This window comes from Lycium ferocissimum, chromosome 1, assembly GCF_029784015.1.
Source record: "Lycium ferocissimum isolate CSIRO_LF1 chromosome 1, AGI_CSIRO_Lferr_CH_V1, whole genome shotgun sequence".
Lineage (NCBI taxonomy): Eukaryota > Viridiplantae > Streptophyta > Magnoliopsida > Solanales > Solanaceae > Lycium > Lycium ferocissimum.
In genome coordinates this window covers 72,804,733-72,827,982 of record NC_081342.1, presented here as the reverse complement: position 1 = coordinate 72,827,982, position 23,250 = coordinate 72,804,733, and the positions used below count along the sequence as shown (strand labels likewise).

Sequence of the window (23,250 nt, the reverse complement as noted above, 5' to 3'; positions counted from 1 at the left end):
TAGCCGGAACAATGACGGTCAACGCCGGAGTCAACGCTTTAAGGTTTACTGTTTTAAGGTTTAATGTGTGCATTTAACATTTTTAGTCCTTTAAATTTGGCAAAAGTTACCGTTTCTATTTTATTTTATTTTTAACATTTTTGATCTCCCTAAAATATTTATCGAACTTTGTCCGTGAAAAAAATAGATAGACTTAACTAAAACACGAAAATTCCATCAAATACAAAATATGTAGCACGAAAAACTATACTAGACACTAAAAATATATAAAAAGTAACATAACTTACACCTCAAAAAGATGCACAAACTCTTGAAATAAATAAAATAGCAAAAGCTCTAAAAAAAAATTATATCTCTAAATGCATGTTCCTGCTAATTTCCTTTTTTTCCATAGTAATTCCTATAAAAACAACATAAACTACAAAAATCGTATCTCTAAATATAAGTTACCGCTAATTTCATTTTTTCCACAGTAATTCTTATCAAATCTAACAAAATTCCTCAACCCCCTGTTTGGATGGTTGTTTCCCGTGGTTCATTAATGTATGATTTTCTATGAAATCATGTTTGTATCCGTTGTTCTTAAAATTATGTGGTATGGTGTTGTAAACCCGTTGTAATTCTGTGATTATATAACCATGAAAAAGTTCAATTTTTATAATCACAAATTTGATGGTTATTGCGTGGTTACGTATTTCATTTCTCCATTACACCCCCACCCTACCACTCACCCTACCCTACCACTCACCCCCATCCCACCCCACCCCCCACTCCCATCCCACTCACCCCCATCCTCACCCCACCCTCCCCACCCACTACCCCCACTCCACAACCACTCATCCCCACCATACCACCCACTACCCCCAACCTCATCCCACAACCACCCACCTCACACTACTCACCCCACCACCACCCCCCCACCCACTACCCCTCACCACCACCCAACCCCACCCTACCACCCACTACCCCCACCCTCATCTCACAACCACCCACTACCTACTTATTTTTTAAAGTTCTTATTTTATCCTTTAGCTGAGTTTTATTGATATATATATATATATAAACTAAATTCTAATTAAGAGTTAAGGGTATTTTAGTAAACTTGCAAGTTATTATATAGTACCATACAATCAAACCAAACAATACAAATGTTATTAAATCACAACAAATGATACAATCTATCCAAATATTGTGTTCATTAATACAATACAATACAATACAACATCATACTGTATCATACCACACTGTACATTAATGAACCACGGGAAACAACCATCCAAACAGAGGGTAAATGTTTAAGAAAGACTAAAAATGGTAACATTGGAAAATGTAAGGGACCAAAACTATTAATTCCATACTTAAGGGACTATTTAAATGACAAGTGAAACTGTTTTGACTGATATAAGCACAGAAGAACCGAATAATTTCAGTATTGTAAGAGCCTGTTTGGATGGGCTTATTTTAAGAAACAACTTATAAGCCAAAAAAATAAGTTGGGCTACCCCAACTTATTTTTTTTTTTTAGCTTATAAGCTGTTGGGCTACCCCATTTTTTTTTTTTTTTTTAAACTTATAAGTTCGCTTTAGATAAGCTTTACATCAAACGGCTCAATTATTTTTTTGAGTTTATTTTAAGCACAAAATAACTTTAAGTTCGCCAGCCAAACACTCAAAAAAGCTGAAAACAACTTATAAGCAACTTATAAGCCAATCCAAACGGGCTCTAAATTGCTCCCTTTTTTCTTTCTGGTTTTTATGTATGCGAATTGCTTTTGCACTTTTTTTTTTTTTGGTTCTGATATTAGAATTGATAGGTTTAATCATTAATGTGTGCGTTTAATAGTTTTAAGTTTTTATGTATGCATTTAACATTTTTAGTCCTTTAAGATTCCAAAAGTTAACAATTGCTATCCTCTTCTTTTTTTAATAGTTTCTATCGTCCATTAGCTTAGCAGAAACCGTGAAAAAGATAAGACTTAACTAACACTAAGAAAGTTTCATCAATCAAATTCTAAAATATGCCGCACAAAAAATTAAACTAGACACTAAAAACATGTAAGGACTAGTAGAAATTAGACCTTACAAAATGCAATCATATATAAACACAAAGAAAGTTTCCATCAAATATTAAATACATCACACAAAAAATTATACTAGACACTAAAATACATTAAAAAAAAAAAAGAAGAAGCAGAAATTACACCTCAAAAAATACACCGGACTCCAATACTAAATAAAAAACAACAACAGAAGCTACAAAAATTAATACTTCCATATGTAAGTTACCTCTAATTTCCTTCTTTTTTCATAGTAATTCCCGTCAAATCCAACAGATAAAAACGTTAACTTTTAGAAAACTCAAAGGACCAAAACCGTTAAATCCACACTCTTAAGGTACCATATTGTACCCAACTTCAAACTTAAGGAACCGACTTAAACTGTTTTGACTGCTATAAGTACACAAGAACCGAATAGTTTCAGTATCGTACTCGATTCTAACATGGCCGGAGCAACGACGGTCAACGCCGGAGTCAACGCCGGTGCAAACAAGTTAAATCCGTCATATGTAAACTCGTTTCGAATCTCAGCCGTTGCTGATAGATTAGCAACACACGTGTGTAATAATCAGCCTAAAATTGATCCTCAAGAGTTCGTTCACCTTTGCCTCTCACTTGCAAGGTGAACATTTTTTTCTTCTTCTTCTAGAACCTTCTATTTGCTTGAACTATATATATACACACGCTATTTCTGTTATTAATTGTAAATTTTTAGGGCAAATTGTTGCATTTTGTTCGTACTTTTGCTTAATATCTAGGTTTTTGCTCATTTTTCTATTGTAAATTGTTCCTTTTTTTCTTCTAGAACCTTCTATTAGCCGGAAATATATATATACACGCTACTTTTGTTATTAATTGTAATTTTTTTGCTGTATATTTGCGATTAGAGTTGTTAGGTTTAATGTGTTAGGTTTTTGATCATTTTACTTTGAACATTGTTAATTATTTAGTAAATTATTGCAATTTGTGCTTACTTGCAAGGTGAACAATTTTTTTCTTCTTCTAGAACCTTCTATGCGCTTGAACTATATATAGATACACGCTACTTCTGTTATTAATTGTAATTTTTAGGGCAAATTGTTGCATTTTGTTCGTACTTTTGCTTAATATCTAGGTTTTTGCTCATTTTTCTTTGAAAATTGTAATTGCTATTGTAAATTGTTCCTTTTTTTCCTTCTAGAACCTTCTATTAGCCGGAAATACATATATACACGCTACTTTTGTTAGTAATTGTAATTTTTTTGCTGTATATTGGTGCTTAGAGTTGTTAGGTTTTGATGTGTTAGGTTTTTAGTCTTTGTGCATTCAAAAAATTGTGTTTTTGCTTAATATCTAGGTTTTTGCTCATTTTACTTTGAACATTTTAGCTTTTGCGCGTTAATTATTTAGTAAATTATTGCAATTTGTGCTTACTCTGCTTAGTATCTAGGTTTTTGCTCATTTTTCTTTGAAATTTTTTCTTTTATTTAGTAAATTATTGCAATTTGTTCTTACTCTGCTTAATATCTAGTTTTTGCTTATTTTTCTTTGAAATTTTAGCTTTTGCGCGTTAATTATTTAGTAAATTATTGCAATTTGTGCTTACTCTGCTTAATATCTAGTTTTTTGCTCATTTTTCTTTGAAATTTTAGCTTCTGCGCGTTAATTATTTAGTAAATTATTGCAATTTGTGCTTACTCTGCTTAATATCTAGTTTTTTGCTCATTTTTCTTTGAAATTTTAGCTTTTGCGCGTTAATCATTTAGTAAATTATTGCAATTTGTGCTTACTCTGCTTAATATCTAGGTTTTTGTTCATTTTTCTTTGAAATTTTAGCTTTTGCGCGTTAATCATTTAGTAAATTATTGCAATTTGTGCTTACTTGCAAGGTGAACATTTTTTGTTTGTTTGTATATTTGCGCTTAGAGTTGTTAGGTTTAATGTGTAGGATTTAGCACGCTAATTATTTAGGGCAAGTTATAGTGTTTTGTGCGTACTCTGTTTAAATATCTAGTTTTTTTTTTTTTTCTCATTTTTCTTTGAAAATTGTAATTGCTATTGTAAATTGTTCCTTTTTTCTGAATCTTTTATATAGATATGCTACTTCTGTTATTAATTATAATTATGTTTCTGTATATTTGCGCTTAGAGTTGTTAGGTTTAATTTGTTAGGTTTTTAGCCCTTGTGCGTTCAATAAAAGTGTTTGTTTGCTCATTTTACTTTGAACTTTTAGTTATTTAGGGCAAATTATTGCATTTTGTGCGTACTCTGCTTATATCTAGGTTTTTGTAATTGCTATTGTAAACTGTTCCTTTTTTCTGGTTTTTATATATGCGCTTATAGTTGTTAGGTTTATTGTTCAGAAAATTGTGTTTTTGGCTTATTATCTGTGTTTTTGCTCATTTTACTTTGAATTTTTAGATTTGCTACTTCTGTAATTGCTATTGTAATTTTTTTCTTCTGATTTTTGCATCTGTGCTTAGAGTTGTTAGGTTTAATGTGTAGGTTCTTAGCCCTTGAGCGTATAAAACACACTTCTTTGGGCAAATTGTTGCATTTTGTTCGTACTTTTGCTTAATATCTGGGTTTTACTCATTTTTCTTTGAAATTTTAGTTCTGGCGGTTATTTTGGGCAAATTATTGCATTTTGTGCTTAATATCTAGTTTTTTTTCTTCTGAAACCTTCTTTGGCCGGAATTATGGATACGTTACCTCTGTAATTGCTATTGTAATTTTTTTTCCTGATTTTTGTATCTGTGCTTAGAGTTGTTAGGTTTAATCTGTAGGTTTTTGCTTGTTAGGCCCATTTTTCTTCTGGAACCTTCTTTGGCCGGAAATATAGATACTCTACTTCTGTAATTGCTATTGTAACTTTTTTTTTTCTTTCTGATTTTTATTATGTGCAGATTTGTTAGGCTTAATGTGGAAGTTCTTAGCAAATTGTTAGGCAAATTATTGCATTTTGCGCATACTCTGCTTAATATTTAGGCTTTTTCTCATTTTTGTATCTGCGCTTAGAGTTGTTAGGTTTAATGTGTAGGTTTTTGCTTGTTAGGTCCATTTTTTCTTCTCGAACCTTCTTTGGTCGGAAATATGGAATACACTACTCTTGTAATTGCTATCGTAAATTGTTTTTTTTTTTTTTTTTGTTTGATTTTATTATATGCGTAGAGTTGTTAGGTTTTTGCTCATTTTACTTTGAACTGTTAGCTCTTGCGCGTTAATTATTTTGGGAAAATTATTGCATTTCGTGCATACTTTGCGTAATATCTTGTTGAGCTTAAATGAAGAAGTGATATGTAGTTGACCCAACTTGTTTGGGAGTGAGGTGAAGTTGTTGTTTATGTAAGTATATAGCTCTCTCGCATTAAAAAAAACTCTGTTTGTGCTTAATATATAGGTTCTTGCTCACTCCTCTTTCAATTTTGGCCAAGCCATGTTAAAAGTATGAAAATTTGGACATTGACACATTTTACAGTGCGTTTTGTGTTTAATTGTGATCAACATAACAAGAATTATTGCCAGAAGAATTTGGAGGATGAGGTGTCTAATTATTTGCTACTTATTCAGTTTGAGAGTTTTAGTTGTTTAAGCAGATAAATGAATTGTTTGGATGGTTTCCAAAGACTTCAATATTAGTGGTTGATGTAGGCTGTCGGTAGTAAGCGTGGGGGCTTCCATTGTCATTGAAGAGTAATGAATTTCATGTAATATTCACCTAGCTGGATAGATTCACCTTTCTAAATTGAAGATGCTCTCTTAGTGATATCGTACTGCCTTTTAAGTACTACTGCAAAAGCATAAAAAAGAAGTAGGCAATTACTTTCTAATCGTTTTCTTTTTTTTGAGAAAGAGCAAATCAGATATATGACTTGTTCAAAGGACTTGTTATATCCTATTTGAAACTTCGTTCCGAATGGTAATCCTTGACCGTTCTGTTATTGTAAATGTAGATTTACCATGATCACATGTATTAGTTCAGTATGTTTGGTATTTGGAAATGAAAGGGTAAAGCTTGTATGATCTCTCATTTAGTTCTCATTAGCTCATTGTCTGCAAGAGCAACACATTGGTAATTCATCATGCAAAATGTTTTATTTCCTCCATCTCTTCCAGAATCCTGCTATTAAATTAGGAAAATGAGTATCTCTTTGTTGTTCATGGTCTCAAATCAGCTAGTAAAGTGGTAGTGGTGATTTTAACTCATTTTCACTTTCTGTATGTTGTTCCTTTCTAGAATGTAGAGAAGAGACACATAAGCTATGTTTCTTTATCATGCTAACTGTTATTGAATGACTGGATCTTTGATAAATGCAGAGGCATTGATTTTGCTATTGCAAACCAGGAGGTCCCTAATAGAGCTCAAGATTTACCTCTACTGGTGAAACAGGTACTCTTGTAACAGGACGTCATTTCATCATTGCAATAACTTCATTGATCTGATTATGAATTGTTTAGCATAAAGCACTAATTTTAAATCAGGAAAATAGGTAACAGTACAAGTTCAAAAAAAAAAAAAAAATTCAGGAAAATAGGTGAAGGAACATTGTCAATTTTGTTCTCAGTTGAATCTGTGGGAAAGGGGTGCAGCCCTGCATCATGTAAATAGGCTGTGAAAATATTGGATTTTTCCTCTCCGTAGTTATAAAGGGATATATGCTGCTCAGAAAAAGTATCACACTAGTTTTCAGAACATTGCCACTGTATCAGAAGTATATCACACTATTCTTTTTATTTTATTTTTTTATGCACTTCTTTTAGTGGATATGTTATTGAATGCCTAATGACCTTTCATATGTTGGCAAATTATGTTTCTCAAACCTAGTAATTACCAGTGTTAAATTTTGAAACTACCTCTGGAACTGTGAAAACTGTCAGTTCTTTAGTTGCTGCTTCCTGATTATGATGGTGATCAACTTTCTTGGACTTTGAGTGGCCTATTCCTTTGGCTTCCCTTGAAATCAGTACAAAGTCTGGGTTTGTTTAACCTTATGGAGTCTGATGCTTTTTCATCCATTCTTGCCCATTGGAAGAAATTTCTTTGTCATGAGTGGAAGTTGGCGTATTTTATTTAAGTCCAAACTTTTCACGTATCTAGGCTTATAATTTACCAATAACTTAGAAAGAGAACTATGAAGATCCTCTTATGATTCACAATTCGTCATATTCTATTGTTTTTATCCTTACATTGCAGTATTTCGTTCTCCAATTAAACTTCAGTCAGATAGCTACATTTGATCATAATTGGAAACATTTCTCTGCATTGGTATCTGTGGAGAAGTTAAGCTAATTTTAAATCTAGATATGAGATTGCCAATCCCTTCTACAAAAAAAGATATGAGATTGCCAATTTAATTTCTTTTGGATCCATGCTAATGATAATGCAAGTATGAGAAGTTGAGAACAAACGGAGCTTTGGGACCGTCTCAATTACCTTTGGGGGTGCTAACCTGTTACTGTTTGTTCTATTAACTTATTGCGACTTCGTTGGAATGACACTAATATTTCCTTGAGCCCTATACCTGGGTCCCAGTATGTTTTTTTTTGTGTGTGTGGGGGGTGCGGTGGGGGGGGGGGGGGGGTAGCTGGTTGGCCTCGAGAATGGACCTTTCAATGTCAATCAACTAGATCATATCATTGGTTCTGGTACTCTTGGATCTAAAAAGCATTGTTCGATGTTATAAAATTTGGGTTTATAGAGCAGTAATTTTTAAAGATTAGTTGATTGGGTAATACTGTAAAGTGAATGTTCTCTTAAATTGTGCTGAATGCTGATGGTGCAGAAAATAGAATAGTTAACACCAAAAAGTGAAGTGAGCTTAATGTTGGCAGATTATGACTTGAATGACCCAGTCTTCTTGGCTGTCAAACACTCCGGTTTTGGCCAAGGGGGGTTGACGTATTTGTGATGCTGGGCTTTGTCTGTGCTGTCGCATATTTGGTTATATCCTAGTATTTTATGGTACCTCCTTCTTTCTCAAAAAAATTATGGAACCTTCCTTCTTGTGCTTTTGGCGTTGGTAGCCCAAATTATACTAATCTGTTGTTAATCACATTGTTTTCATTACTGTAGAACTATTGAAGACTTGTATATTGCTCTTTTTTCAATCACTTCTTTTTTCTTTTGATCACTCGCATTGTTTTTCATCTACTATGGATGACTTGTAAGTTAATTTAATGGAAGTCAATTTACATGCAGTATTTCCCTTCCTATCATGTTCTTACTCTAAATCTATTAATGTTCTAATTGAGCTGTGAATTGCTGCAATTAATTGACTTGATTGCAGACCATGTGATCTGGATAATTCGCTTATGCGAATATTGTGCACTCTTTAATCCCTATTATATGAATTTTCTTATATAGGCCATAGTTTCCTATCTGAACGATGTTTCTATTTATCAAATGAATAACTGAAGCTTAAGTTCGGTTTTTTTTTCTTTCTAAATTCACGGCATCATGTAGGTATGCAGACTCCCGTGTGATACCTTACTGCTAGCGCATGTCATGGTCCTTATGATATCTGTTAAGGTAATATTCCTGGACACTAGTCAACTTTATGGGATAATTTTGAAAAAATGTGTGTTTCGCTGGCTTCCTCAATCACAAAACATTGCAAGTGATGTTTCAGCTTTTGTTTCTGCAAAAGATAGATACCAAGTCAAGTTACTTGGTTTTTTTGTGAAACTGGTAACTACTATATACATACATATATATATATATATAAGCGGGCAAGACAGTACATGGGTTGTACTGAAACCATATTTGCAAGTGTACTTCAGAAGCTAAACTGATCTACCTCATATTGAATCTAGCACATCAATAATGGTAGCAGTATCATCTGAGTATATCTGTTTACACCAAAAACGTAATAGCAAAAGACAATTCAGTTTGATCTTCTGCATACTATTCTCTATATTCTCAAAACATCTTGAATTCCTCTACTTGGTTGTTGGATGTTGTGTTGAGTTTAATTTGGTTAATAGATTCGATTAGAAATGATCACATTAGAGACAAAGAGTGGATGTAGCCTACATAGAGGATAAAATGAGAGAAGGTCGCTTGATATGGTTTGACCATGTGCTGTGTAGACTTCCGTGATAATTGAATGTGCTGAAAAGGGATGAGGTAGGCACAAAATTTCATGAAAAAATTCTGTATTAGGAGATTGCAATCAATCTCTCTTTAATAAGGGGAACTATATTAATAACATTCAACAATCAACCCCAAGCTAGTACTGTAAGGGAACAACCATTGAAGAGCATAAAAAATGGTTGAACTTGAGTTTTTCAAATTTGAAAAAAATGGTCCTGACCACTTTTTCAAGTAATTTCTTTTCCCTCACAAACTTCAACATTTTTTGAAGTGAAATGCATGTCCAGACACAACTTGAATTTCCAAGTATCTTTTTCAAATACTACTTTAAAAAAAAATCACCAAATTCATATCCAAAAGGCCTACTAAGTTCTGGTAGGGATAGGTTTAGATGTGGAGAGCCTCTAACTTCAAAGAACCCTAATTTGTCAATGGTTCATTTAAGGCACGCTTAAGCCCTGAAGCTCAGAGAAGCTCAGGGAGGGCGCTTCACCTCGCTTGAATTGCGCTTCAGTGTAGGCAAGGCACTAAGACGTGTGCCTCATTGCCCATGAATTTTATATTGAATCTAGCGGTACTAAACACAAAGTGTAATCGGCAAATAAGTGTATTAGTTGTTAAGGGATACATTATAATTGAATTTGTTAGCTTTTCCTTGAATCACATAGATATTCTTACTTTTCCTTCATTGCGCCTTTTGTTACTAAAGACCACACTTATATTGTGCTTAAAGCCCCAATAGACCTGGAGCGCTTTTTTAGAGCTTTTCACCTTTGAAAACACTGCCAAGCGCTAAGAAGCTCCCATTCACATTAGTTATTACCAAACTCAACCAGTTTAGAATTGAGGTTTAGTTGATTGATTGGTCGGATAAAAGATCCACCTCCAGTGACGTTCTCCCGTGACATTGGCTTGAGTGTTTCTATCCTCCACTTTTGTGGATGACATAACCTGCAAAGTTCTAAGCCTGGGATGGTGCTCTGTTCATTAAACTATATGGTGTTTCCCACAACATACTTGACCTTGCTGGTTACCACTTTGCATGCATTAAATTTGCTTGTTATTGACACTTCCTGCAATTTCTTCATTGACCATGTTCTTTATTTGATAGAATGCTAGTCAGAGTGGGTGGTTTACAGAGAAAGATGCCGAGGAACTTTGTAATCTTGCAAATGAGGTGGATAAACTTGCTGGTTTGCTGCATGGCTTACCTATCTTGCTTCTTATAATTGATCTTACATTGATTTGTCTTCCTTTTCTGTTTGCATGTTTAGATTTCCAGCAGCTTCTGCAGCACATTAGATTTTAAAACTGAACCAAGCAGTTCTCTGACAATTATCTCGACGGTAATGTCAAGGTAGGCATCTTTTCCTGCATTGAAATCTTAATTTCCAATCTTTCATGCAACGGTGTATGGTCAACTTACCTCGGAATAATAATTTGCTTTATATATCAAAGATTAATTTTCGTAAAAATGTTTGTGGTTTTACTTGATGGTCTGCTTAACCTGTCCTTTCAAAGCCCAAAGGAGAAAGGGCAACGTTTAAGGATTTACATGCTGACATTGACAATTTAGGAGTTTTTTTTTTTTTTTTTTTTTGATGACATGGGAACCCGCAGCCGCTACCCTTCGGGTGCGCACAGGGTAAACCCGGCTTCTGTGCAATAGCTCGCAAACCACACAGGAGAGATAAACCGCACTAGGCAAGCCCCGTGCGACGAGCTCGACCCAGAAGGCAAATCCCCTGCTGTCGTAGGCAGGGGGTTTCGAACCTGAGACCTCCATTATGAAAGCCCCATTCTCAACCAACTGAGCCACCCTTGCGGGTGACAATTTAGGAGTTTTGACGTGATTTATTTAATTTTCTGAAAGTCAATGTAGTTCTTTGAGCTTCTATTTCGTTGAAGATTTTACTGCTACTTAACCTGTCCTTCAAGAGCCCAGATAGGCAACACGATGTTTAAGGATTCAAATCTAGACATTGATAAAGTAGGGGTCTCCAATGTGATTTACGTAGTTGTCTTTGGTTGGTGAAATGACAAGTTAGAAGGAAGAGGAGTCAAGATGGAGAGAGCGAATATCTACGTCATTCCAGAAGGAGATGAAAGTGGATGGTCACAGGTGAGGGAAAAAAAAATTCCGACCGGTTTAACCAGTGAGAATATGTATTGATGCAAGTGAGTGTTCTCTAGTCTTGCACATTTTAAGATCAGTACTTCTGTTGGCTAAAGATATTAGCCAGGCTGCGGGATAGGACCATGGAAGCAGGTGTGGAAAAGCTTGACACCAGCTAAGGTTAAGTGCTTTGTCTGGCTGGTGGCCAGGAAAGCGTGTCTTACACAGGAGATCTTGAAAAGAAGGGGGTTCCAAATAGTGTCTAGATGTTTTTATGCAATGAGGCAGAAGAGACTAATAGTCATTTATTTCTACACTGTAAAGTAACTTCACAGATCTGGTCCCTATTTTTAAGCTTCACAGACATCAAATGGTCAATGCCAGAGCATACTGCTGATTTACTTAGTTGCTGGATCAGGAGAGGGGGAAGTAAGAGCAAAAAGAAGTGGTGGAGAATAGTTCCAGCATGCATATGGTGGACAGTTTGGAGAAAAAAGGAATGGAGATGTTTTGAGCATAGATTTAATTCCACACAGAAAGTTAAATGGAATTGTATTATATCCTTGTATTTTTGGTGTAAAGAGGAATGTATAGATGAAGTGCAACAGATAGTTGATCTTAGGATCTTTATAATTATTTATGCTCCTTTTGTGGTTTTTTTTGTGGTCTCCAGCATATCCTTAATGCTGAGGAATACAGTATTATCAGTTTAAAAAGGAAGAAGATATTATCGACCTAATATTAGACTCCTATCTCAAAATATTTCCTATAATTTATCTGAGATAATTCTTATAGATCGGTAAAGTGATTGAGTGGTTAAAATTGTGCCTACTCATACTGTATAGTGGTCATTGGCTTATTAGTGGTACTCAATAAATAGTTAAATTAATACAAAAACTGGTATATATTTCTGTTTGGACTTCAGGAAGTGTCCGATATCATGGGCTGGGGACTTTTCATTTCGATAACCACTAAAGTTATAGTTTACTCATATTCAGCATTTGCTGCTGACTCTTGTTTGGTGCTGTGACATCTATATCTCATGGGTTTTTCCACTGTTCAGTTAGAGGTCTAATTTTCCATAGATGAGTGTACTTGGTTAGTACAGTTATTTTCCTTGGAATATGTGCTTAGCTACATTTTGTGAATTGGCAGATTTTTTCCACGGCTGAAAATGGGTCAGATAATTTCTTTCCTGGAAGCCAAGGTAATAATTTAAAATTGCATCGCCTAGGAGTGGCCGGTGAGCTGGCGTAATTATATTGCTGGTGATACTGATGCCATATGTTTTGTCAATCTGTAGCCTGGATTTGGTGCCTACGTGAATGATTTCCAGATAACGAAGAATATGAACCTTTCTGAAGGAGAGAAAGTAGTAAGAAAACTCCTACATAATTACGATAATTTATATCTATGTATCATTTTTCTTTTGCAGCAGCTCGGTCTTTATTCAGGACACTGTGTGCTCTCGTTATTTGTATTTTGTTATTCATCAGTGCGTTGCTTGACTAAATATTTTTCATTCCAGCAAGGCAGCAACTCATCAAAATTGGAAACCTTGATTACCTCTGGAAAATATTGCTCAATTTTATGTTTCCTTTTATCTGCAGAGACTATTTGTTGCACAAACAGATAATCTGGAGACCTCAGTATGTCTTATAACGCCGCCTCAAGTGAAGTATGAAAGTTTTTTATTTTTTACTGATTGAAATGACTTTGGCATATTGACTCCATATTTGCCAGGTGAAATTACTCTGACAATTCTGATTGCCGTTCACTTCACTTCTGCAGCTTTCTTCTGAATGGGACACCCGTCGGAAGGAGGACTAATGTGTTAATGGTCCGTTACCGCTAAAACTTTGCAGATGTGTTAGTATAGGAATGTCTTGGTCTTACTAGGGCTCAAATTACTTAAATTATGTTTCTTTTGCTAGGACCCTGGACCGCAGCTTCCATCTCCTGTACCTCATATGCTTAAATTTGGAACAAATCTTCTTCAAGCTGTGGGCCAGTTTAACGGTGTGTTTGAAGATATATTCCAGTTTTTTTAAATGAAACTGAATAGTACTAACTCTTCTCTGTGCTATTTGTGAAGGAAATTATATCATAGCTGTTGCTTTCATGAGTGAGGTCTCTACCCCAGTTCAGGCCACAGTCCCTGATTATGAGCAGGCTCCTGTTTCTTCTGTCGATCCAGGTTTGCTCTTATTCTATTTTCACCTTTTTTGGTGCTTCTACATTGAGTTTGTTGCATGTTATTGTTATCCCGCTTGACTAGATGAATTGGTCAAGTTTGCCATTCACGTCATCCCCCAATGGGAAGTCCGAAGAGACCTCCTTAGAAGGAGAAATGATTAATATATGCTGTTTTGTTAATGCAGATTCTGAAATTATTGAGGGGCCATCAAGAACTTCTCTGAATTGCCCCATAAGGTATGCTTCCAATCTTTGTTGCTTTGGAATTTGACAAGGTTATCTATATGAAGTGGCTTTTATTATCTTGACATGTGTGTTATTTTTTCTTTTTTTCCTTGTCTTCCTTGTGCATGATTAGCTTCTTCATTCTTGATGATGATAGTAAAAGATGCAATTTTCTGTGCTCAAATTTGTTTTCTTTCCACCCCTTATTATATACAACAACATACCCAGTGTAATCCCACAAGTGGGGTCTGGGGATCAACAACCCACCCCTTATTTTATCAAAACTCAAAATGACACTGGTTTTTGTGCTTTCTTCCGCGAAGAGATGACTTCCATCTTGGTACCCTCAGTTATTAGAGGTTGGTCAAATAAAATAAAATAGGAGGAGGAGGAAGAAATCTGCCATTTTAGTAAGTTGATGATCCAAGTTTTGTTTCTAAGACGCCTTCCCCTGTGCCCCCCAAAGTAAGGAAGAAAAAGAATCCGAATGGGCATTATTGCCATTTCAGCAAGCTGATGAGCTATGTTACCTATTTTGATAATAATATATCAAAGATAAAGTTTTAGCTCTTATCTAGAATTGTCCGACGTTTTGAGCAGAGTGACTTTATAGTCTATATATATTCCTTAAGGTCTTCATGGTTTCACGACGGTTTTTCCGTTTGTCTTGAACCCTAGATTTTCTAACGAATAAGGACTGGCATAATCCCCTTCCCAATCTATTCAGGAACAGACTCAGGTTTATGAAAATTTTGGTGTGTGAATTAGGAATGACGGGGTAAACATGATTGAGATAAGGTACTTCTGTCATGATTATAAGCATATTTGGTTTGCGTCAGCATAATTTATTTTAAATAAGGTTGCATTGGTCATTTCATAATTTGAGAGGGGTGGTATCTCTCATTTTTCGAAACAGAGAACCCACATAGTTGTAATTAACCTTGGGAGTCCAAGTATATTTACTTCTTTAGCTACCCTTCGCCCAAAATATACGCTTCTTTCTTTTCGTATTGCTGGCTGTGGTTTGTTAAATTCACTGATTACCTTTTCTTTTCCTTTACAGCTTCACACGTATTAAAACTCCAGTAAAAGGACATTCTTGCAAACATCTTCAGGTGCATGCCCTTTTGTGTGATCCAAAATAAATTCTTATGCAACCTCTCATTCTAGAGTGTTGTATAACTCGCATGCATGTTAAAAACTTGCCTCTGCTTTTCCTCTTTGATTGGTTTCTTATTTAAGGTCTTTAATCTGTTAGAAATATGAGCGTGGTTAATCCTTCAGAAGACATCTAATGATCTAATATGTTCCTCAGAAAATTTTCAGGAAGATTATGAATTCATATTAGCATTGGTAGATATTTTAAGTTAGGAAAATCCTAGCAAGAAGCTTCATGAGTGCAGCTTATGTGGACTTCATGTGGTATCTGATTTAATCATTTTTTCTTCACCAATTCCCCCTACTCTTACCAGTTTGCACTGCACGTGTTTTTCTTGCCAGTGTTTCGATTTTTACAACTATATCGACATAAATTCAAGGAGACCATCGTGGCGTTGTCCTCATTGTAATCAGCACGTGTGTTTCACTGATATTCGTATTGATCAAGATATGGTCAAGGTAAGTTGCATACTGTATTATGCTTTTTACCAATTACTGTCTAGAAGTAACATTATTTTCCTTTTAAAGGTTTTGAAAGAGGTGAGTGAGGATGTCACATATGTCATGATCTCCTCAGATGGTTCATGGAAGGCAATCATGGAAAGTGATGACCATACTGAAAAGCCCAGGGATAAAACCCCTGACATTGCTCAAGATAGTCCGCGCCGCGGTTCTGATGGCCCTTCAAATACCCCCGGTGATTATTTAGATCTTACTGACATAGATGAGGACATGAATCCCGTGACTATTGCTGAAACAGAAGACAGAAAAAATTTCCCAACGATCTCTCAAATTCAATCTAATGTACAGAGCGCAACAGCTGTGAATAATCCAAGTGAAATCAATCAAACAGGTGCTTCTGATTTGGGGGATGATTTCTGGTCAAGAATCTATTTGTCCTCGTGTGGAATAGGGACATCTAGTTCTTTGTCCAGTATGCAAACTGGCAGTGCTTCTGAGCATGCAAGAACCAACATGGTGCAGGCGCCTGTTTTGATGGATGGAATGTCTCCCGCTCTCAACCCCGAGGGAAATGCTTTTATTCCAACCGCTGTACTTGAGAGTGGACTATCTTCTTCCAATTTGCTGCAGTTACAACAGTTCCAATTTGGTAACGCTGCAATCAATGAATATGGAAGGTTTCCGTCTGCAGCCAGGCCTGCAAACAGAACTCCTATTGCAGTTCAGGCCCTTCCAGTCCAGATGAACACTCCTGTTCCTCAGCAGAGACAACAAAGCGCAATGAATCCCTTGCTCTACGCTGCCCCTCCAGCAGCTACTCAGGCTATGCCTACTGTGTCATTGGATGGTTCCAATCTAAGAAGTGACTTGGAGGTACGTTCCTATCCTGACTTGGACCTGCTTCAGGCACGCATGACCTCGTCAGCATTACCACAGAAGGTGAGTGGCAGCTAATTTCTAAAGTTTTGACTAAAATATGATTTAAGTCTTTCTTGCTGGTTTTGGTCTCTGAGATTTTCTTTCATGTGTCGGTTATCGTACTATTTGTCGTTGCACTGTTTCTTTTCTCCATTATTTCACTACTGACTGTATCTAGTGTACTTCCTTTCCTACTGATTTTGATATGCTTTACTTGAGCCGAGGATCTCTCGGAAACAACCTCTCTACCTTCACAAGGTAGGGGTAGGGCTGCGTACACACCACTTTCCCCAGACCCCACATGTTGGATTACACTGGGTATATTGTTGTTGTGTCGTTGCTGAAACATTGTGTCTGTCCTCTGGTTGGGAAGACCATCACCTGTCTGTATAGGGTGTGTTTGCTTCCACTTTCTAGGATTTCCTTGACCGCCTAAATTTGCTTGTTTTGCTTACTATCAGAGACTTTTTTTTTGAGGCTGCTTATAATAATATATCCAACTTTGTGCATCTCTGCATGTCTTTATTCTGTCTAGTGTCTATGGCTTCTAATTGTCCTTTTTTCCTTCTGCTAGCGTCCTCTTGCTTCTCCTCCACCATCTCAACAGGTTGTTGGCCGTCAAGCTCCGCACCTGAGAACACCCTATTCGACTAGCCAGTCTCAAGCTACTTGGGAGAGATGGGAAGCCATGAAGAATAGTTCACAAGTTGGTATTAATCAGTCTTTTGCTGGTGGACAACATGCCCGAGTTGTCGCTACTCAGCAATCCACACAAGTGGTGAGACCCGTTCATTCTCCTAGAACTGTGCCTCCATCTGTTCATTCTCCTAGAACTGCGCCTCCATCTGTTCATTCTCCTAGAACTGCGCCTCCACCTGGTCATTCTCCTAGAAGTGCGCCTCCACTCCCAGGTAGTGCTGACAGGTTCAGGACACCATTGGCCCCCGACCATAGGGGAAGTACAGGAGGCACAACACCAGTCACAAGGACAGATGGTTCCGTGGATCCCCAGCTAGATCCAAACTGGCGCCCTACAGGCCGCATGCGTGGAAGCCTTTCAGGACGAGCTTATTCTGAAGCACTGCAACAGTTCATACTTCAGCCAACACAGCAAGCTCAAGCTGCCAGACCATCTATTCCACCTAATCTTTCACCCCAACTGCAAGTTCTTTTGGCAAATAGAGGCGTTCATAATACGCAGCCAGTGAATCTTCCATCTACAGCACCCGCCAATGCATCTGATGCTTCAGGCTTTTTACCCGAGCGTTCCTCAGGAATTCAGTAGAACTAGGACATGTTGGTAGGCAATAGTGTATTTAAGGCGTCACTTTACAGTACAGATATCTCGTACCAGTGTCATAGTAACAGGTAGATAGGGAAAACATCCTGCAGTTCTTTTGTAAATTCCAAGCCAAAGTACTGCTCAGCTCCTAGTTCATACACTATAGTTTGACTTTACTGTTATGGTAGGTAAGTTACAGTGATCATGTCTGGATATAACCTGATTTTTTTATTTTGAGAAAAAGTAGTCTCTGATTTCACTATTATAGCAGGTGAAGTTTAGGATCAAGCCTGGATATAACCTGATTTTTTTATTAGTAAATCCACCGCGCTTGGCACATTACATATATCATGAAATCCCACGTTTCTATTTGATGTTGGTAATAGCGGCGCACTGTGCTACTCTTAAATGTTACACCCTCCCGATCGAAAAGAGTGTTCACTTAGGCATTCGCACTCCTTAAATATTAACTCGTAAACAAAAATAGGTGATTAGACTAAATTGCCTCTAATTAGGTAAGTATTGAGATTTGATTATATAACACTTAATAGGGGCAAATTTGAAATAAGGTTAATTCTTTCTTAATTTGATAAGTGGACGTTCTTTTTGACCCCCCAAAAAAAAGGTTGAGTGAATACTCTTTTTGATCCGAGGGAGTACAATCTATGCAACATAACTATATCCTGACATCACTAAATAAAATCTTTTCAAGAATCCGAGATATGGTCAAATAAGAGAGAAATTTATAGATATCCTGAAGGTTGAATTGTTGCAATACTCCTTGCCAACATAGGTATTAGGTAACTCGGCGCACCAAGACTTGGATGCGAAGAAATGAGCTACTCCTATCTCAATTTATGTGAAGCACTTTCCTCTCTAGTCTAATTTAAAAATAAATAAAATTTTTATTTTACTCTTAATAAGATGAATTATGGACACACAAATATCTTACTCCCTTTGTCGCTATTTATGTGATATACTTTTCTTTTTAATCTGTCTCAAAGATGATACATTTTTATATTTAAAAATAAATTAACTTAAAACTTCCCACTTGTTTTTAGACTATGCTTTTCAAAAGTTTTCCTTTCTTTCTTAAACTCCGTGCATAGTCAAACTGTATCACATAAATTGGACCGGAAGGAATATTTAAATAGTAAAAACATGTATTACTATTACATTATTACATTTATAAATTACCATATTAGTTATTAAACTACCAACATTCCACCTTATTTTCAATAATAAACTTCCCTCACTCTCTCCGTGCTTATATATTTTTTGTCCAAGTAACTAATATATTTGGGATATGTTAGGAGGATGTGGAACAACTTCTATTCCCCCATTTATTTATCCTTACCATCGCCACTTGCCATACCCACTAGTATATCTTACATTCACTTTAAAAAAAAAAAAATGGAATTAGCTAAGAAGTTTGTCACTGGTTTGTCGATAATTTTTTTTGTAACTAACAGAATTTTGTGATAATCTCTTGCTAAATAGCTGTTTAGCTGCAAAATTTATCCGTCACTAATTTCCTTTTTTTTTTAGTAGTAATTGGTGCATCATCCTTTAACTTGTTGCTCAGCTATCTGAGGTCCAGCTTGGCATTGGGGTCCATGTGCTACTACTCCTCCTGCTTCCTTTTGACTTACCACTATAGTTCCTTTTTTGAATTTCCATTCTTGTCTAGTTTTTTGGGCTTTACCTTAACTTGATTGTCATTTGACCTCATTTGTTCCTTGCAGCAATCATGTCCTATTTAATAGTCATAGGTAAAGTTCTTGTCACATCCATTTCAATTTACACCCTAGCATATGAAATGCTCTCCATTTTAGTTGTGTACTCATCAACATAGAGAGGATTTCCTAATCCACTACTTAATTTTCCTACTTAATGAATCCATACTCCAGCAACATAGGGGTAGGTTAGGGAACTTAACCCACAATGGTATGGTCTTAAACACTTCATTAGCAAAATCAGCCTCAGCAGTTTAAGTCTTGATAATCACAAATCTATTATTAATACTAGTTTCACCAGGCCCGTGCTAAACCCGGGCCCAACTCCAGATATAAAAAGTAATATTTTAATTAAAGAAATAAGTTTTATGTTGATAATAATTAAACTTCAAATAAGTATATTTTCAATATATAAAAGCAAAACTTTCATTTCACTCCAATAATATCTTAACTTTCATTTTGATGAAATTATTTACTTCAAATTAAATGCGGAGCCATAATTTGAAATATATGAGCTTCGAATCCTAATTTTTTAAGTTATTTATTTCTAAATTAATAATTTGTACATATTTAATGAACTTTTTAAGACAAATACGAAATTTGGACCAAAGTACTAATCCGACCAAATCGGTACCGAGACTCTAATTCGCCCTACTAAACTCATTTTTTGTTTAAAATATTAATTTTAGTTAACCAAATAAGAGATTTTAAAGATAATCCGATCTTAACTGATAATGTTGTCTTTATTTTAACATTATATGGCATCATTTAATAATTTTTAAAACTATCCGAAATCATTTTTGTACTAATATTGGTAAACACATATGAGCTCATTAGAGTATAAATATAAAGTAAAAGAAATGCTTACATGTAAAAATCTATAATAAGCAACAAATGAAAACGAAGAGCAACAAGAAGCAAGAATATCTAGCGAAGAAATGATAATTTTTTGGGTTAATAGATAAGATCAATATAAGAAAAGAACGGGAAAATAAAGTGCGGCGGATGGGGTTGTTCCTCCCTTAACAGGGTTTCGGGGGTCGAGCACGGGAAAAAAAAATTGGGTGAGAGCGCTCCCCACCGGGGCCCATGCTACACGAATGTCGATTAAAGCTCCACCTGATACCGAATACCCGACGTAGAAATGTAAATAAGAAAGAATGTTTGCGTGCTTTTAAAAAGTAAGTCATAAGAACAAAAAATAAATTTGACTTTAAAAATAAGATTAGAACCTAAAAGTAATTAATTGAAAAGTTTAATATTTATTGGGAAATTTTTGTGAGGACTACAAAAGTCCTTATGTTCTCTCTTATATATAATAGTAAATTTGAGGGCTAGAATATAGCACTTCATTCTATCATGCATACTAGCAAACTTAACAACAAAATATCCATCATTATGGTAAAATACCTTCAGCTTTGAGATGCAATTTCATTGTGTGGCTATGAATCTTTTCAAACTACAAATGGTTGGCCGTTAGTGTAGCACCAAAAACATACAATATGACAACGAAGTACTTAAAAGATTTCCAACTTTTATAGTTCATTTACCTTAGTGTTCTATTGCCTTCATGTTAAAAAAAAACCACAACTCCAGTAGTAACTATATTACTTTAAATTTACATATATTACAAATTAATATTTTATGGCCTTAAAAAAAAAGAAGGTAAGATCGCACAACAAGAATCTATATCGAACACCCAAAGATATTTTTTCAGTTCCAATCCATTTCCAAAATTGACAATCACATTGGACCGATCCATCATAGAAATCACATATGCTACAGGGTCTAAGCTATCCTTGCCCTCATTAAGTTGTTGGCTATCTCATGCCTCTCGTCGCCCTTTTCGAATTCTAATTGAATCTTGCTTTTTTTTTTTTTTTTTTTTTTGCTATAGTTATTTTCTTATTATTCAAATCATTGACATAATGATGCATTCTATTGATTTTTCACAATTATAATGTGAAGGAGAATACATAATGCTATAATAAAGACATAAACAATTAGCTTGACGAACACTATAACAACTGAACACGGGAGGTTCGAATTCTGGAAAAGCATCCCTCCTCCATAAAATAGGAGCACAAAACTAATTTGGCCTGTGAATGAGCGAAATTTCTTATCTGTACACTTCTCCAATTCCACTATAGCCAGATATAATTTAGTCCATTCTTCTTCTTCTTCTTTTTTTTTTTTTTTTTTTTCCCTCCGTATCACTTTAAATTTAAACATAATAAGGATCCAAATGTCATTTCAATCAAAGATGAAAACATTATCCTACCAACTATCAAGAAGATACCAGCAAAGAAGTACTGTATTTCAATCCAATGGTTTCGATAAGTTTGATATTTGACACTTAATATTTGAAATTTAAATATTGAAAGGATTATCGATAAACTTGAGGGCACGATTTGCGTCATAGAAACGCAAATCAGCAACTTGCTTGACCTGGCTTAGGAGTCCAAGATAGTGGAACAACTCCTCATCTGCTGGATCTTGCTACGCAACAGCCAACTAACAACTAAGTTAGTCTTGACACCAATGACGAACTAGGAGAATTCGATCTTCCACGGCATCAAACTCTAATTCAGCAACAGCAACAGCAGGTGCTAGAACAGCTTGCAAAGAAGGTTATAGCTTTTCAAGCCTTTACAGCAGTTGGGGATATGATAAACTTGCTGAACCAGTTGGAAGTCTTGGAACAACGAGAGGGAGCATCTCAAAAATGCTAGGAAAAAATATGAAGGTTCTCATAGCTGATGCAGATGCTCTTAAAGCTGATACGAAGGTTCTCAAAGCTGATTTGCTTCTTATCGAAGAAGCTCTGGTACGTATCGAAAATTAGAAAATTAATAAGGTATAAATTTTTTCTTTCATTTTCTATTTTTATGTCTGTTTCTTTTTTAAATTTGAAATGAATTTTTTATGTGTTACAAAATTTTAACTCGTAAGCGTTTCAATAATCATCTTATTGCAATACGGTATCTTGAATCTTTTTGTCAAAAACTTTATTTACTAATATAAAGATTTGAATAGTTTAATTCAAAGTCTTAAATGTTAGGCAAAACACTGCAAGAACTTAAAAGTTGAAATAAAAAATTGAAAACTTGGAAATGAAAATTCATTGTAGAAGAAAATAATTAAGCCTTTTCGTCAATGAAGGCTCAAATAATAAAATTCTTTAAAGGGAAAATGTGCAAATATACCCCTTAACTTTGCGATGTAGAGCAGATATATCCCTCGTTACAAAAGTAGTGTATAAATACCCCTGCTATTATAAAATGGTGCAAATATACACTCATTTATACAAAATGGTGCAAATATATCCTTTTCGTTGACGGAATTTAAAAAAAAAATCATTTAGGTTATTTTTTTAATGAAAAAAAATGTCACATGACTTTAAAAGTCTACCCATTTAAAAATTACCATGTGGCTTTAGAAAAGTATGTCTACTAAAAAAAATAGGTAGACTTTTTTTTAAAGTCATGTGACATTTTTTTAATTAAAAAATAACCTAAATGATTTTAAAAAATTCTCATCAGCGAAAAGAGTATATTTGCACCATTTGTAACGGCAGGGTATATATACACCACTTTTGTAATAAGGGTATATCTCCTCTAAATCACAAAGTTGAGCAGTATATTTACACCTTTGCCCTTCTTTAAATATAAATAGGCGAAATACATAGACAAACACTCAAAGTAACAACAAGATCCAATTAAATACCCTTAGCTACCGTTGTAACAAGATAGACATCTCTCTTAACAGCAAAATCCCGCTAGACATTTTTTGCTACATGCAAATTGATGATTCATACATCGTCATAAAAAGTTTAGTTGGTTAAATGTAAATTGATCTAACCATCAACGTTATAACAAATACTACTTCTACTAGATAAATATAAATACTCACACATCTTTATTACAGGTCATTGCTTGATGATCAACAACAACAACAACAACATTGCTTGATGATCCTAGAAAATTATATGTTCCCATAGTGGCTGATTTTTTGTCCAAAGAATAATT

General features: G+C 35.2%; 1 protein-coding gene across 3 annotated transcripts; it reads left to right on the top strand.

Moving 5' to 3' along the window:
* On the top strand, window positions 1-17,751 carry LOC132059918 (E4 SUMO-protein ligase PIAL2). 3 transcript variants are annotated; one of them, XM_059452762.1, is made up of 17 exons: window positions 1-37; window positions 2,527-2,679; window positions 6,354-6,426; window positions 8,500-8,565; window positions 10,241-10,306; window positions 10,404-10,486; window positions 12,401-12,452; window positions 12,549-12,620; window positions 12,856-12,923; window positions 13,037-13,085; window positions 13,180-13,264; window positions 13,341-13,442; window positions 13,627-13,678; window positions 14,730-14,781; window positions 15,167-15,283; window positions 15,353-16,225; window positions 16,779-17,751. In XM_059452762.1, the coding sequence occupies exons 1-17, from the start codon at window positions 12-14 to the stop codon at window positions 17,487-17,489; spliced, it is 2,700 nt and encodes an 899-aa protein (XP_059308745.1). In that variant the 5' UTR covers window positions 1-11; the 3' UTR covers window positions 17,490-17,751. The 3 variants fall into 3 exon arrangements, with proteins under 3 accessions (XP_059308745.1, XP_059308757.1, XP_059308749.1); XM_059452774.1 differs by lacking the exon at window positions 1-37 and having other exon boundaries at window positions 2,499-2,679; window positions 15,353-16,159; XM_059452766.1 differs by lacking the exon at window positions 1-37 and having other exon boundaries at window positions 2,499-2,679; window positions 16,812-17,751.
* The last annotated feature ends 5,499 nt before the right edge of the window (window positions 17,752-23,250 follow it).

Bases quoted from the DNA above. Each gene is read 5' to 3' on its own strand.
- LOC132059918 (XM_059452762.1), top strand. From the start codon at position 12: ATGACGGTCAACGCCGGAGTCAACGC. The intron at 6,427-8,499 runs GTACTCTTGTAA...GGCATCATGTAG, and splicing joins TACCTCTACTGGTGAAACAG to GTATGCAGACTCCCGTGTGA. The intron at 10,307-10,403 runs GTGGATAAACTT...TTGCATGTTTAG, and splicing joins TTTGTAATCTTGCAAATGAG to ATTTCCAGCAGCTTCTGCAG.